The sequence below is a fragment of the Pseudochaenichthys georgianus genome, chromosome 21 (assembly GCF_902827115.2).
Source record: "Pseudochaenichthys georgianus chromosome 21, fPseGeo1.2, whole genome shotgun sequence".
Classification (NCBI taxonomy): Eukaryota; Metazoa; Chordata; class Actinopteri; order Perciformes; family Channichthyidae; genus Pseudochaenichthys; species Pseudochaenichthys georgianus.
In genome coordinates this window covers 29,067,712-29,082,791 of record NC_047523.1, presented here as the reverse complement: position 1 = coordinate 29,082,791, position 15,080 = coordinate 29,067,712, and the positions used below count along the sequence as shown (strand labels likewise).

Sequence of the window (15,080 nt, the reverse complement as noted above, 5' to 3'; positions counted from 1 at the left end):
TGATGAGGAGCATCGCATTACAAGGGAACAGGGAAATCGTACTTTAGAGGATGAAAGTGTAATAATGTCAGTGTTGGATTGTGTGAAAGGCATCAGATGTGACAGCGTCAGACACTGGCTGTTGTAATCACCACAGTCCTCCTGGAGACTAATGGAAACCATGTCCCGAGAAGCCTGATCCCGGAGCCGAGCCGAGCGGAGGGTGAGGTGGCCGGCAGGTGTGTCCGCAGGAAGATGATTCAATATGACAACCATGCAATCAGATGGAGATGCAGGGGGAGGCTGACCCCGGGTCAACGTCTGCTGTCAGAGCTCATCGCATACAACCAGAGGACCACAGAGAAACGTCACCGCAATACTCAGCTCCATCTTTACACTCTGGTTCTGATAATCAGTGGATTGTTGCTGGAGATTAATCCTCACAATGTTTGCTGATTATATTGTTGGGAATTCATAATGCTACTTTGCCGCCTCACAAACATCATACTTTTTAAGTCTATAAAACCTCTACTTTGAATGCACTTACTAAAGTTTTAAGTCTAGCCAAATACCGCTACAACCACAAGGTGGCAGAGCCAGGACTGTTTGAGAAACAAACAATCTCCACTACATATGTACTGTTTTGTATTTTTAAGTAATACTCATGTTAAGAAATTAAATCTGCTTGGACACGACTGAAAAACAAGACAACCAAAATGATTGATGTAAATTAAATCCTACACACACTAGGGTCTTTGGTGTAGCAGTGGGAAGCCTGAGTCAAGTATGATAAACCACAAAGTGCTCTGAGGGATCCCACACTGCAGTGCAGCCTGTCTAACTCTCGGACCACCCAGCCTCTCCACAGCAGCCCCCAACTCCAAACCAAGCCTGACCCTATACTGCTGCTGCCGATTTCACAGCACAGAGGTCTCAGTGAGATACAGGCAGAAACCAATAAAGCAAAACAACAACGTTAAGTGTCTTAATGGCACACTGGGCTACCACAGACCGCTAGAACGGCTAAAGAGATGCAACTCCACACCACAACACCATTATCTTAAGAGATTATATACGGCATGCAGTTCACGTTACGTCATTTCCATTTGTTCCTCAGCAGGAGGAAAAAGCCTCGCCACGAGATAAAGATGATCATTATGAATGGTTTTACATTCAATTGACGCTCATATCATGATGCATACCTGTTTAAATGTTGCTCTTAATATCTGCTGCTGAAGTCAATGAATCTACACTGTTCAGACTACTCATCCTTTAACAGAGAAATATAACACTTTTTTAAAATACCAATTAAAATGCTACACTTTTACTGTTACTACAGCCTCTTTTATCTCAGTTGGTATCCATTTCAATACAACAATACATTGTGTACATTTTTGTCAAAGAGGTGTCTCCATAAATAAAGCAAAAGAAAAGAGGAAGAATTTCTGTCAGAGGAAGTGCAACAGACAGTTGGTTAATAACACAGGACTCTTTCTCCATTTTGTGTCCCCTCGCAAAAAGGGCGAGGAGAGAGAGAAGATGAATAAACAAATAATTAGTTAGGGGCATATTTAAATTAAGAAAAGTGACAAATAGAAATTGTTGAACACATTATAGCAATAATAAATGATTAACACAATATTTTCTTACCAAGTGTAAAATAGGAACACTGATAACACTCTTATATTTGATCTGTGTATGTGAATTCGATAAAAAATACGAGCAGCCGGTTAGCGTAGCATAGCATAAGGATCTTCTTCGCAGTGAATTTCTGGAGTCTTATCACCATCAGGTTTTAGATTTTACAACTAGTTAAAGGTGGGGTAGGTACTTTTGGAGAAACCAGCTCGAGTGGGCTAGAATTTGAAAATACAAAATCTGCCACTTCCTTACAGAGCCCCTCCTCCAACACACACGAACGCGCACATGACCTGAATGAACAACCCAGTCTCACGGCATTTCGTGTTCACCAACACGATTTTTAATCTATTGATTCGTGTTCACCATCACAATTTGCCCCTTTTTTTCGTGTTGCACAGCACGATTTTAAAAGCAATGTATTTCTACTGGTAACGTGTTTCGTGCCTGCAGGCTGCAGCACGTCTTTTTCTCCGGTCGGGTCGTGGAAGACCGGAAGCTGTGTGGTTCATAAAAACATGTTCTTACTCAATATCAAGCCACAATTATTGCTTTTATTTTAAATCGTATAATTTCGGACTTTTGTTGCCGTCTGTGAAGAAAATAAATGGGGCTCAGAGCCTCAGGATACTGAAATCTGTATTTTTAAATATTTCTTTCCTTCTAATTTGTTATTCTTTTCAAAATAACACACTGTTATTTACTCACCAATAACACACAATTATCCTTGCTTTTATTTATTGGTTTAATTCCATAATCTCGGGCTTTTTTGGTGTCCGTCAGGAACTGAATTTCAAAATAAAAATAACCGGAAACAGACGTAGGCCTATAAGGGACATTTCGAACATCATTGCGATTGTCAACATTTCTGAGAATTAGGATGGCCGAAGACACTACACTACCCATAATCCCCAGCTATCGTTTAGGACTACAGTTCCCGTAAGGTTACGCAGAGCGTCAAACAGCTGTGTGAAATGGAACAAAACCACGCCAGACTATCCAAAACTGGAATCGAACACCCCTCCAGAACTACACATGCTGGCTATTGTGTTTCGCAAAATGTTCTATGGGACGTCTCTACTGAACGTTTTCGTTTTTCCCACAATTAGAAGTTGCCATTATTAAACACATTGGTGTTATCAAATGTAAAACATATAATTAATAAATGGGTGAAAATCGCTTGTGTCCATAATGCGCAGCATTAATATATACCCACATGACAGCTCATTGCTACTTTGTAATTCTACTCCACTACAATTCAGAGGTTAACCTGGTATTTTTACTCCACTGCATTTATTTGAGTTACTTTGCAGATTCTGATTAATTATGTGAAATATATAAACAACCCTTAAATCAGACTTTAGTTACACCTAAGTAAAATTCAGGTAAGGTGATTGTCAAGTGCCAACAATCAGGAGAGATATTTGATAGTTGGTGCTTGAGAAGACTAAACATGTATCTGCAATTGACATGAATGGAAACAAGTAATAAAGTATATTCATTACTCGTTATTCTCTACTAATAGTTAATTAAAGACTGTATATTATGGCTATTTTGCACATCCCCTTCAAGATTTTCAAAGGTTTATTGACATATCATACACAACTACGGTGTAGTTATGCAATGAATGAAAAACTTGGGTCACAGGTTCCTCAACAGTGCATTACAAGACATCTATCAATATGTGTGTACCACCACCATTAAACTGTCATATTCTGCACATTTCTTATTCTATCTACATAAGAGTATAATTCATGTGTATAATATCAGTTAAAATAAGTGCTTCAACATAGTTAACATTGCAGGAAAGCAATATATTAGACGTTAATTACTTTGTCAGGCTTAATATTTAATATTTAATGTTTAAATAAAGGTTAATCCGTTTTTCTGTTTTGCACCTCCTCCTATTAATATCTTTGTACATCCTGCACTAAACTGTTTTATTGTAGAGATCACTTATAGTATCTTCTTGATTTTTTATATTCTATATTTCTATATTTATACTTTCCCCCTATGAAAGCATGTACTCTTAATATTTTTTTAATCAAATATAACACATACAAACAATAATTCAATAACGTGCTTTAACCACTAGGAGGTGCACACAAGGTGCACACAGCCATAACAACTTTGTATTATTAGTGTGTATGTACAACATCAGAAGATGTATAGTTTTATGCATGCTTTCACATCATTTTACAGCATATTGCTATACTATTTCAGACTCAGTATTTACATTCAAAGAAAATCAGTAATATCTTTAAAAACTACAGTCCTTTTCTATCAGCTGTGCACCGTTATGGTGTAAATATAACCTATCTATGAATTAGATCAAATGTAAAAGTCAGCCGAATTAGTGTTGATACTGCAAGGAGACGTATTGTGTGAAGAGAAATTGAAGATGTTGTTTAATTGTTGATATATTTATGATCCACGTCAAGTATTCAGTTTCGGCGGCATTTCTTCCAGTTTTTCCAAAGGTCTTCTCATCAGGGCTCTATAAATAAAGAACTACGGCAGATCTGTAATATGTAATGCAGCCGAACCGTGTATTACAATGCCGTTATGTGATGACTTTCAAAGAGAAAAGCAAGAGCACTCGGAATTAAGTATTATTTTATACTTTTAAAATGTTTTCCGGATTTCATATAATATAAACACCAAATCCCAGCATGCATTGCGGCTAACACATCCAATCAGCGAGCTTAAAACCATAGCTGAGGATCTTGGGTAATCGCTCGAAATGCCTACGTCTGTTTCCGGTTATATTTATTTTGAAATTCAGTTCCTGACGGACGCCAAAAAAGCCAGAGATTATGGAATTAAACCAATAAATAAAAGCAAGGAGAATTGTGTATTATTGGTGAGTAAATAACAGTGTGTTATTTTGAAAAGAATAACAAATTAGAAGGAAAAAAAGATTTAAAAAATACAGATTTCAGTATCCTGAGGCTCTGAGCCCCATTTATTTTCCTCACAGATGACAACAAAAGTCCGAAATTATACGATTTAAAATAAAAGCAATAACTGTGGCTTGATATTGAGTAAGAACATGTTTTTATGAACCACACAGCTTCCGGTCTTCCACGACCCGACCGGAGAAAAAGACGTGCTGCAGCCTGCAGGCACGAAACACATTACCAGTAGAAATACATTGCTTTTAAAATCGTGCTGTGCAACACGAAAAAAAGGGGCAAATCGTGTTGGTGAACACGAATCAATAGATTAAAAATCGTGTTGGTGAACACGAAATGCCGTGAGACTGGGTTGGAATGAAATGATTGGTCGTGCTTTTTACAGGGCTACGGCTTCCACAGAGGACATTTTTTATGGATTTTTTGTCAAAGCACTTAAGATATTCTTAGCTATCGGGATGTTAAGAGCATTCCTTGGAATATAACAAAAAGTGTATCTCGAGCCGGATTCTCAAACTTACCTACCACACCTTTAAGTCTAACATAAAGTTATAAATAGCTTTAAAAGGTGCTGTTTCCTCCCTGTTTCAACTTTCAAGTCTTTACGCTAAGCTAAGCTAAGCTAACCATCTTCTTAGCTTTTGATTGAAAGACAAAAGAATGGTATCATTATTTTGTTGTAACTCTGGACAGGAAATCAAGCGTAGTAGTCTTTTTGTTGCGAGACTTGCTGCAGGCTTGTCAAGCAGGATTGGTAATTTTACAGAACCTATAGAAAGTGTAGATCGATTATATACCTGCAGAAACTGGGTGAACTCTGAGTAGCTGAGTCTCTTTTTCCTTTCATGGCCAAAGTGAAGCTTGATGAACTCACAGTCCCAGTTGAAGGTAATGTGGTGATGAACTGTGGTCTGGCTGAAGATGTCACGTACATTTTCTGAAAGAGTAAAACATGAATGAGCGATAGAAAAGAGACAGGGGAAACATGCAAGATGCAATTTTATCTATCTTACATCCTGATTGCGTTGGTAGAAAACCTTGTTGAAGTAGAGGAAATACTCCATTTGGATTGCAAAGCTGAATGTGCTGTTTGACAGTTCCACTCCTCCACTTTACATTTTGAGGGGTTTGAGTCCATACTGGACGTTTTCTGTATAAGCACTGCCTCAGTTTCAGTGCACAGACAGAGCATAGCCGCAGCTTCTTTGTAAGACTCTGTATCTCTTAGTTTATGGCATGCTGGATTCATTGCTCTGCCTGTCAGATGGAGCTTGTTATAATGAGATGTTCCAAACAGCTCACTTGCTGTCTTGCCCTTAGACGAGACTAGCATATGTAATAGATAAAAAAGGCATGGCTGCTGTTACATTTATTGGCAACACATGCTTTAGGAAGAAAAGCTCTTGCAGCCCAAAACGATCAATGTCACAATCAAACAGAACCCCCATCGTGCAGATGTATTGAGAATTGTAACTTTCATTACATATATGAAGTTACCACCATTTACCATTTACATACCAAAAGAGATGTCGCCTGTGCCCGTCTTGTCAAACAACTGAAAGGCAACTATGAACAGAGCATCCGGGGCACAGAGGACTGATTCAAAGGCCAGAAACTCCTGGAAAGAGATCAGTCTGTTTGGACAAGAAAGAAAGAGTGCTATCTGAACTAAGTGTTTATGACAAAAGTACAGAAGAAATACTGAACAAAACATACAAAAATACAAAAGAAAGTACAAAATGTCAGAAAGCGTATTAAAGTTATCTTAAATCTATCTTACAGCTAAGCTTCAGAGTTTATTCTTGACAATGAAAACAGCACTTAAACAATTTCAGCCAGGTCCATTTAATTCGACAAAGAATTTAATCACTTTACATGATCTACATTTCAACATTGAAGGGCACTTGAAGGACTCGTCCATGTTGAGCTTCAACATGTTTTCTATTATATTTCATCATTTATTGTATAAATACATATTATTATTACGAATATCTTTTAATTTTCCTCAAGAAAACCACAAAAAACAAAGCCCTAATTTGCTAAGAAGATTGGTCTTTAAAGATATTTTTTACCTCATTATTTATTTATTTTAGCTGTTCATTAGACAAAGTGGAGGTCTAACTGCTGCTCTTTTTTTAAATTCAAGATTAATATACACACAGCTATCTTATCAATTCATTTGAAATTGATTAGCTGCAGGTGTAAAACTGCCTGATAAAGATACCTGCTAACATTATTAAGATAAATCATTCAGTCTGTTTAGCCCCTACTACACATGTTAGTGCAACAGGTGGGACACACAGCTGTCAAACTGACCTTAAGAGGACCGTTCACACCAATATAAAAATGTGTCCGCTAAACTGTAATGCTTTTAAACAATCCAGATTGTTTTGGTTTGTTGTCTACATTGCTCCAAATAAAACATATTGGTAGATGGTACTTGGGTTGTGGTGGTCAAAGTGCCAACAAATTAATGAAAAAAACTCAACATCTATGTATTGTTCGAAATGTTAGGACCTGGCTAATCAAGATAATTCACAAACCTTGACCAATTTTGTTTGTGGAAGGGCTTGTATTTTGTGGCAGAGCATTTCTAATTAAACATGAATTGCATCCTCAATGTTACACTTCACAGCTAGGATGCTCAGAAAAGACTCTCGTCCCTGCGTAGATGTGAGTAGTTGTGAGTAGATGTACGCTTCCTTCTGCACAGTAATACTGTTGGCAGATGTAGTTAATTTTAAAGAAAATAGCTCCTGCATGAAACTGCACACAACAAGGTCTGTGGAGTATCTGCGTAACCAGGTCATGAATTTTCTGGAGAGAGACATTGCTGTTTTTTTTTATCAAATATGTTTTTTTTTTCTGGCACTTTAAGTACCCCAAGATAGCTTAAAAATGTTGAAGCTACCTTCTTTGCCATTTATTTCCAACACTGGGCAGCTCACACCGAAACTATCTAGATTGATAAAGCAATAAAACATGAGGGAAATGTTTGCTTTTGTGGAGGGAGGGGGGGAGTGAGGGAGGGAGGAAGGCGTGGTACATTATATTTTACATTCTGGTCAACATTCATTTATTAGTGCAATAATGTACAGAAATGTGTGACCCAGTAACGGAATTAAAAAAAAATGTATACAACCTAATGTAAGTACATAAACACAACATAATCCTCCCATAATATCTAACAAGGCACTGCTTCGCACTTCAACACGCTTGTCGTCTTGTAAAATAATCTTCATTCCTGTACTGTAGTATTCTGCTGACAGCATGTAATTTAAGAATTCTAGTTTCCCTTTGTCCTTACATTGCTTTCAAGACAACAAACGATGGCATGTAATATTTACTTTAATATACATTTAAGTAGCAGAGGCTGCCTCCAATAACTAATCTGTCGTGACTGCTGGAGAAATGTCAAGATAATGGGAAAATCATTAAAAGTGTAACGATCAACGTACAAGAAATACCAAGAGGCTATAGACCAAAACAATTTATTACAGCTGACACTGGGAATGAAGATGTGAGGAAACGTAAACCCTGTAAATTCAAAATGAGATCTACAGATTTGTTTTAAGAAACACAGACACCAACAGGATATCACAAATATAAGCAACTTTCCTTACGTCACTGTAGGCACTCACCCATCTTTCGTAGTGTCAGCCACTCCAGCTATCAGTTCCACAGTTTTGGGATTATGCTGAGATTGTGCATGCAGACCCAGGTACTTCTGTACAAAGTCACCGGGCGTCATGTAATGCTCTCCATCCTCCAGCACACTGGCATACTGCAGAGGAGACACACACAGAGCTGTAAACAACGTGGGTGTCTCATAACATGTGTTTGGAAAGAAAAAGATGTGGACTACTAAATGCAAAGAGAAAAATAGATGATATTGGTCTCTCTTTTTTATGAGAGTAAGATGTTTGTGTCTTTTTTCTATTCTGGCCCAATTTGGTTTAGTTTACTGCCGCTACACAATTTTTCTAAATGTATACAATGCTTTTCTGTATAACATAATAACAGAATGAATTGAAAGGCAGCAGTCTCTTTCAAATGATTGTCCTTCTTTGACTTAATGTAGGAGCAAGATAAATGTATCCTTGCACTCAGAAGGACCATATTCATCTCTAGAGGATACACAATTACATTTTAAACAATAAACATAAATAAATAAAATGACAGCTTTTGACAAAATCACAAGCCCATTTTTCCAAAAATAACATTATTTTTGGCTGATTTAGTGATTTAACTGCCTAAAAAATCAAGGCGGTTTAACACATTAATGCATAACACACTGAGACAATAATTAAATGAATTAATAATACAAAATCAATCTAGATTGTGTTGGTGTGATATCTCCTACGCTCATACCACACCATTCACGATTGATACAAAGCACAACAGGGAGGAGATACAATTGTAAAATCCACATAGTTAGTTGACTTGTAAGAAACTTAAAAACCTGCTAAAACAGGAATGAATAGTTTGCTTTGTGGTGAATACACATATTAGATAGCATTAACTGTTCTAAATGGATGGAAGTCAAGGGGATGCAATTTGGATTTTACATTTGGGCCACGAAATCAGTTTATGAGTGCATTAACACAGGTTCAGAATGTACTGTATAACAACACAATTAAGGTACACATACAACCCCAAATAATCCTCACATAACAGCTATGAAGGCACAACAACACAACAAATTGAAATTGATAAACTGCATAACACTTGTTGTGACAATCAATAACCATCAGCATGCAAGCAATGTTGCTTCTCTCTTTCACGTGACTGGAGCAGAAACATGCACAGCTCACACAGCACTGTGCTAAACCTGAGATCTCAGCAGGCTTTAAGATGTAAGGTCAAATATAGAGTCTGGGTTGGGTTTCCAGTTGGAACAGAGATAGCTCTGAAACACAAGCGCCACATGAACTGGCAACAGAAAGGCCACGCTCATGGGAGCCAAGTCAGATCGAGAGAGCATGAAATAAACAGAGCAAGAGTGTGGGAGGAGACCTTCAAGCCAAGTGTTTTCAGCGTTACAATTCAATGCACTCTGCTGAATTAATGTTTTAAGTGAAAATATTAATTCCAAGCAATTTATTGCCACATTACTCGTTCACATGATTGTGTATCCATTTATCCTCACAGTAGGCCTCAAGTAGTTCTTAATCAAATTATACAGGCAGTCAGAATGAGCTTCCAGTAATTAACTCTTCCACCTGAATATGCATTACAAATTAAGCAGCCCACTTATAGTGGAGTCAAGAGATGTGCAGAGACCTTAAGGCGAATTGCATCTCAAACAGAGTCCCTACTTTAAGGGACAAGTATATCCTGCAAATAAGACGTGTGTGGGTAAACAAGCCCACACCCTAATGGTGGGGATTTGTTTTTTTGACGGTTAGCGGGCAGAGAGTGATGAGAAATCCAATGACATGCTTAAGATCACAACACACACAAGTCAAAGCAAGAGGGATATTCTCTGTTTAAGCAGATCCAAAAATTAGTCAAAGCATTGTGACCTTTACTGAACTATGTAGTATCCCAATGGACACCACACAGTAACTCACGGCTGCAACATGTTAGTACACTTGTGAAACTCCTGTTTGTGCCTTGTTGGTTAATGCTCCGAATGTTGTAATTTCTGTGAGCAGCAGTCTTACCTTCAGAAAAATAGCCTTCAAGGCATGGGGGTCTGCCCTTTTTGTTGGTTGCACCTGTAACACACAAGTTCAAATTCGCTATAAAGACATTTCATAGTCAGATTATCACAATTAAGCCTAATATAAAATAGGCTACACAATGTAGGGATACTAAGCCATATGTTAAATAAATAAAACTGAAGTTCATGGTGTAACTGGTCAGCTTTGATTTTTACGGTCAATCACAGACGGCTGTAGCAACAATTATTAACACCATACATGTAAACAACGTATTCAACCCAAATCTCCTCTATATGCAAATGCACCAAAACTACAGTTGTCTCTGCAGGCTGGCAGAGATGCCCCTAAAAGATGCAGAAACACAAGAGTAGTGGATTCTGCTGCATTTAAGACAAGAGCTTTAAACCCACGCGTCTGACCAGACATGCTGTCCTCGTATCCGACGGCTGCTTTACTGCCTTTAAAATGAATATCTGAAAAGAAATATTGACGGAGTCACCTTGACCGCCATGCTGGGAGTGACGTCAGCTGCAGTGAACTAGTTCAGGCGCTGGGCTCGAGCCTCGAGGATGACAGTGAGCATGACACGGGACCGCCGTGGTCTAAGACACCAAATATATATTTAGCAGAGTATTGTCCTTTTCTGTCTGCAGGGCGGTGTGTCGGACGAGGAGCCAACGCGAGACGCGATGCACGGGACAGAGAGGCAGCAGCTGAGAGCTTGCTGTCTGCCGAGTCACATGAGGACACGGTGCACTGTAACCAGGACAATAACCAGGACAGCAAAATACAGTGATGACATGTTAAAATAACAGAAAACTAAAAATGTCCAGCTTCAGAAAAATAGAATTGCGTAATGTGGCTGCACCTATTATTTGTATTATTCATATTTGATGCATATGCTACTAGTGCTGCGTACCGGTACGCCGAACCGGTACTGGACTTGTAAAAGGTTTCGGTTCAAGTCCGGTTAAAACCGGAACGTCAGGAACCGGTACTTGGACTCGCAAAAAAACTAGCACTTACGTATATTCTGGTGTCTGTGGTTATTTAAACATTCCCTGATAAACGTGATTCAGTGTCAATAAATGAGTGCTAATCCCAGTGTGCTCAGTGTACAACACCACATGTCATTTCACCTTCGATTCACGGTTTGAAGACGTAGCATTTCCCCACATGCTAATGCTAACCGGAAGTGAAGAATTTTCAGAATAAAACTGATTTAAATTAAATAGTGTATTTAATTCAAAATTACGCCATATCAACATTGATTTTAATTTCTAACAGTATGTATGTACATCACTATGTATGTAGTATGTACTGTATAATGTAAACATTATTATTATATTGAACTTTGTAGTAGTTCACTGTAGTTGCTGTCATAAGTCATTTGTAGACTAAGTGGAAAAAAGTGTTTTTTTTACATTTGTACTTTTTAGAGAAATGTAGACACAAGTTGGAAGGGAGCACAATAAACCTGACGAGTTTGAATTTCAGTTGTTTATGAGTTAATTTCAATTGATAATTAGCTCACAATAAGTTCACTTTAGTTACTCGCACAACTTGACATAAGCCATGGGTTCAGGTCCGGACTTATAAGTCCGGACCTGAACCTGAACCTCTGGACTTGAGTCCGGACCTGAACCTGAATGTGAGTCCAGGTACGCAGCACTATATGCTACTGTCAGATCCACCTTATGATAAAGCCACCTGTTACATCCCAGCACACTTTGCACTCAGCATTGTAGTCTTACTGTTGCTCATCCTGCAAAACATCTCTTTTTAAAATAATATGTATTCAGGTATTACAATTGTTGACGCATTAATGTGTGTATCTCTTTAATGTTGCAGCTTGTAAAGGAGTGTTTCTGTGCCAGGAAGCTTTTACATTTAACCAAGGGATGAAGAAAGATGATCTTAAACTATAATATTAAATTATAAATGTAATTGTTGATCTTAGTTTGTATTACTATACATCTAAATCTTCAAAGTAACTTAATTTTGATAAATATAGTACAATACTTGCCTCTGAACAGTCTCACAATTTAAAATACTATTTCGTCAACAATTTACATATAACTGTTTTAGGTAAGTCGAAATCAATACTATTAAGTTGAACCTAATATGTTTTATTTAAACTTGATCTTATTTCTTTCAACTAACCTAATACAGTGATGTGAAATCCGTTGACATCATATATTTAATTAAAGTCAATTATTTAGTTTAATTGTGTAACAGCAAAGTCACTGATTGCGGCAGTTCAGACAAATACTCTTGACTCGTATGTCTATACAAGAATTGACTTATGTTTGTCTTTTTTGTTTTGAAATATTTTTTTCCTGCATTTGGCCAAACGACTGTAGTTTGAAGTTCAGAGATCAAGCAGCATGCATTGCCTCCATGCAGACACAATTTGTTGCCTTTGGTCTGTAAAAGGTATGGCATGGTTCAGGAAAGGGATAATCTAGTGCTGACAGTGTCGAGGTAAAATTACAGTGGCTTAAACATGACTGGGCAGGTCATTCATTGGTGCACCTGGAGGACAGAATAGCTGAGGCCGGGATGATAGCACAGCATTACCCGGGCTCAGGGGGATGTTCACAATTGCACTTTCCCCCATGAGTCAATTTCGGTTGTTTTTTTCGTGTGTAAAAATAGTTATGTTATACATGAAGAATCCAATATGTGTTAGAACAACTATTTCCTATTTTTCAGAACCGTGTTAACAATTCAATGTAATAATCCTGAGATATTGTAAAGCCTGATCAATCTATTTTTTTTCAAGAGTTCCGAATAATGTGGAAACGACTATTGATTGATAGATAGATGCAAACAGTATCGATAATTGATTTATCTGAAAACCATATACTAAAAATGTGCTTCTTTTACGGTACGTTGGTGGCATGTCTGTACTTACGTTTCTTGTTAGTGTATTAACATCGGGACATTACTACGGGCTCTAGGAAATTGAAAAAAATTCTATTTTGTTATATTATAAACTTAAAGGTGGGGTAGGTAATTTTGGAGAAACCAGCTTGAGTGCGCTAGAATTTGAAAATACACCACCTGAAAAAATCTGCCACTTCCTTACAGAGCCCCTCCTCCAACACACACGAACGCGCACATGACCAATGAGCGCACGAGATAAAGTTTGTACACAGATGGAAGGCTGACAGGCAGGTAGCCATCCAGTTATTTTAGCCCGTGTCCGTGTCGGGACTGGATTTTTTGTCAAAGCACTTAAGATATTCATAGCTATCGGGATGTTAAGAGCATTCAATGGAATATAACAAAAAGTGTATCTCGAGCCGGTTTCTCAAACTTACCTATACCCTACCTTTAATATTATGGAGATGTACCCAACAAACCCTGTGATAACCGTCCTACTTTTAATAATTGCTCTTATGCAAGCCAGCTACTATTCTATCTATATGGCGCTGCTACCTACATGAGGCGAAGTCCCTCCCCTTCTGGTCGAGCTCCATGGGACCTTATTTTGGAAAAATTATGTATTGAAGTCAATGGAGAGAGAAAGATTATCTTTCGATTCCGTTTGAATTGTGCCACGAATTACACATATGATGTTTGTCAATTTAAAAGATAATTTTACAAGTCAAAAAAATAAAAATGTGTCGTAAAACTGTGAAGTAACACTTTTTTTGTGTGAAACCGCTCAATGAACTACATCTCCCGTCTCGCACCACACACCAAGACGGCCGTCACGTTGGCACATTTCACTTCTTTCTTTCAGAATGAGGCGAAAAGTATTAAAAGAGGTGAAAATCACTACAAGTCTGGGCATGTTGAGAGCTGTACATACACAAAAGGGGAGTTAGTCGGTTCCGTAAGAGCCAGCATGCGGGACCGGGATTCGTAGTCTTTCTAGTTGCGTTTTTTTTTTTGTCGTAACTTCTGTTAGACAGCTATATGCCATACATTTTTGCACACATTCACAGTAAATATGTATTCAGTATGATAGCTGTCTAACAGAAGTTAAATCCATGTATCACTTATTCTGACAATGTACTTAACCCCAAATAAAAGAACCCAATAAAAAGAGTTGTTAAATAATAGTGAAGTCACGTTGTAATAACAATAACTCATCTCTCTCTCGTTTTATTTTTGAGCTTTGTCAAAAGCCAGTGTGTCCTACTTGGGTTGCCGTCCGCAGTTGTCCAATATGGCGGACCATCTCGCACATGCGCACTGCAGATCGGGTAGTGACAATCGCAACTGCGCAGGTCTCGCTTGTCTCAAACAAGCCTACTGTGTGTTTATGAACAGGTGTGGGCCTGTGTAGAGTGTATGAATATTTGTGAAATAATCCCTCTGTTTTATTAGACCCATGGCTAAATATTAACTGTATGAGTTGTTGCTTTGTAATCAGCTTTCATTTAACTCTAAATATATCACTGCTGCTTATATAGAAAAAAAGTGTATTTCAGTTTTATCTTTGTTTCTTCTCTTCCTTGTTGAGATGTACCTATGCTATATGTAAACATATGAGTTTATAAATATTCCAAACAAAGAGCATCTGTTTAATGAAATAAGCCAATAAATAAAAAGTAAAAGAAAACAACAAACAACTGCTATCTTGCTAAGTCAAGAAAAAAATTCTCTAAGTGAGTGAAACAAATAGAACACATTAAAAACAGTGACACACTTAACTTGTAATAAAGAGAAGCTTTCCACTCAGTATTTTTGTGATACTTCGTCATTATTTTGAAAACGTTTCAGCTTCTGGCTTCTATGGGTTTCCGTATAATGACAACATCAGTTCGTAAAAAGGTCTTTCTTTAATTGAACTCACCTTCCCGTGTTATCAGTATTTCTTTGTTCACGAACTTCACGAGTACAGTATTCACATTACAAAGTTAATTTG

General features: G+C 37.7%; 1 protein-coding gene across 2 annotated transcripts in view; it reads right to left on the bottom strand.

Moving 5' to 3' along the window:
- The window catches only part of LOC117466499 (electrogenic aspartate/glutamate antiporter SLC25A12, mitochondrial-like), a 27,847-nt gene extending 12,767 nt beyond the window's left edge, over nt 1-15,080 (bottom strand). Inside the window, exons 1-5 of one of the 2 annotated variants that reach the window (XM_034109774.2) lie at nt 15,009-15,080; nt 10,199-10,252; nt 8,174-8,316; nt 6,051-6,166; nt 5,330-5,469 (exon numbers count right to left, since the gene is read on the bottom strand). In XM_034109774.2, the coding sequence (XP_033965665.1) occupies nt 5,330-5,469; nt 6,051-6,166; nt 8,174-8,283 (366 nt within the window). In that variant the 5' untranslated portion in view covers nt 8,284-8,316; nt 10,199-10,252; nt 15,009-15,080. Of the gene's footprint in view, nt 1-5,329; nt 5,470-6,050; nt 6,167-8,173; nt 8,317-10,198; nt 10,253-10,697; nt 10,968-15,008 lie in introns of those variants that run through there. The other variant, XM_034109773.2, reaches the window with a different exon arrangement.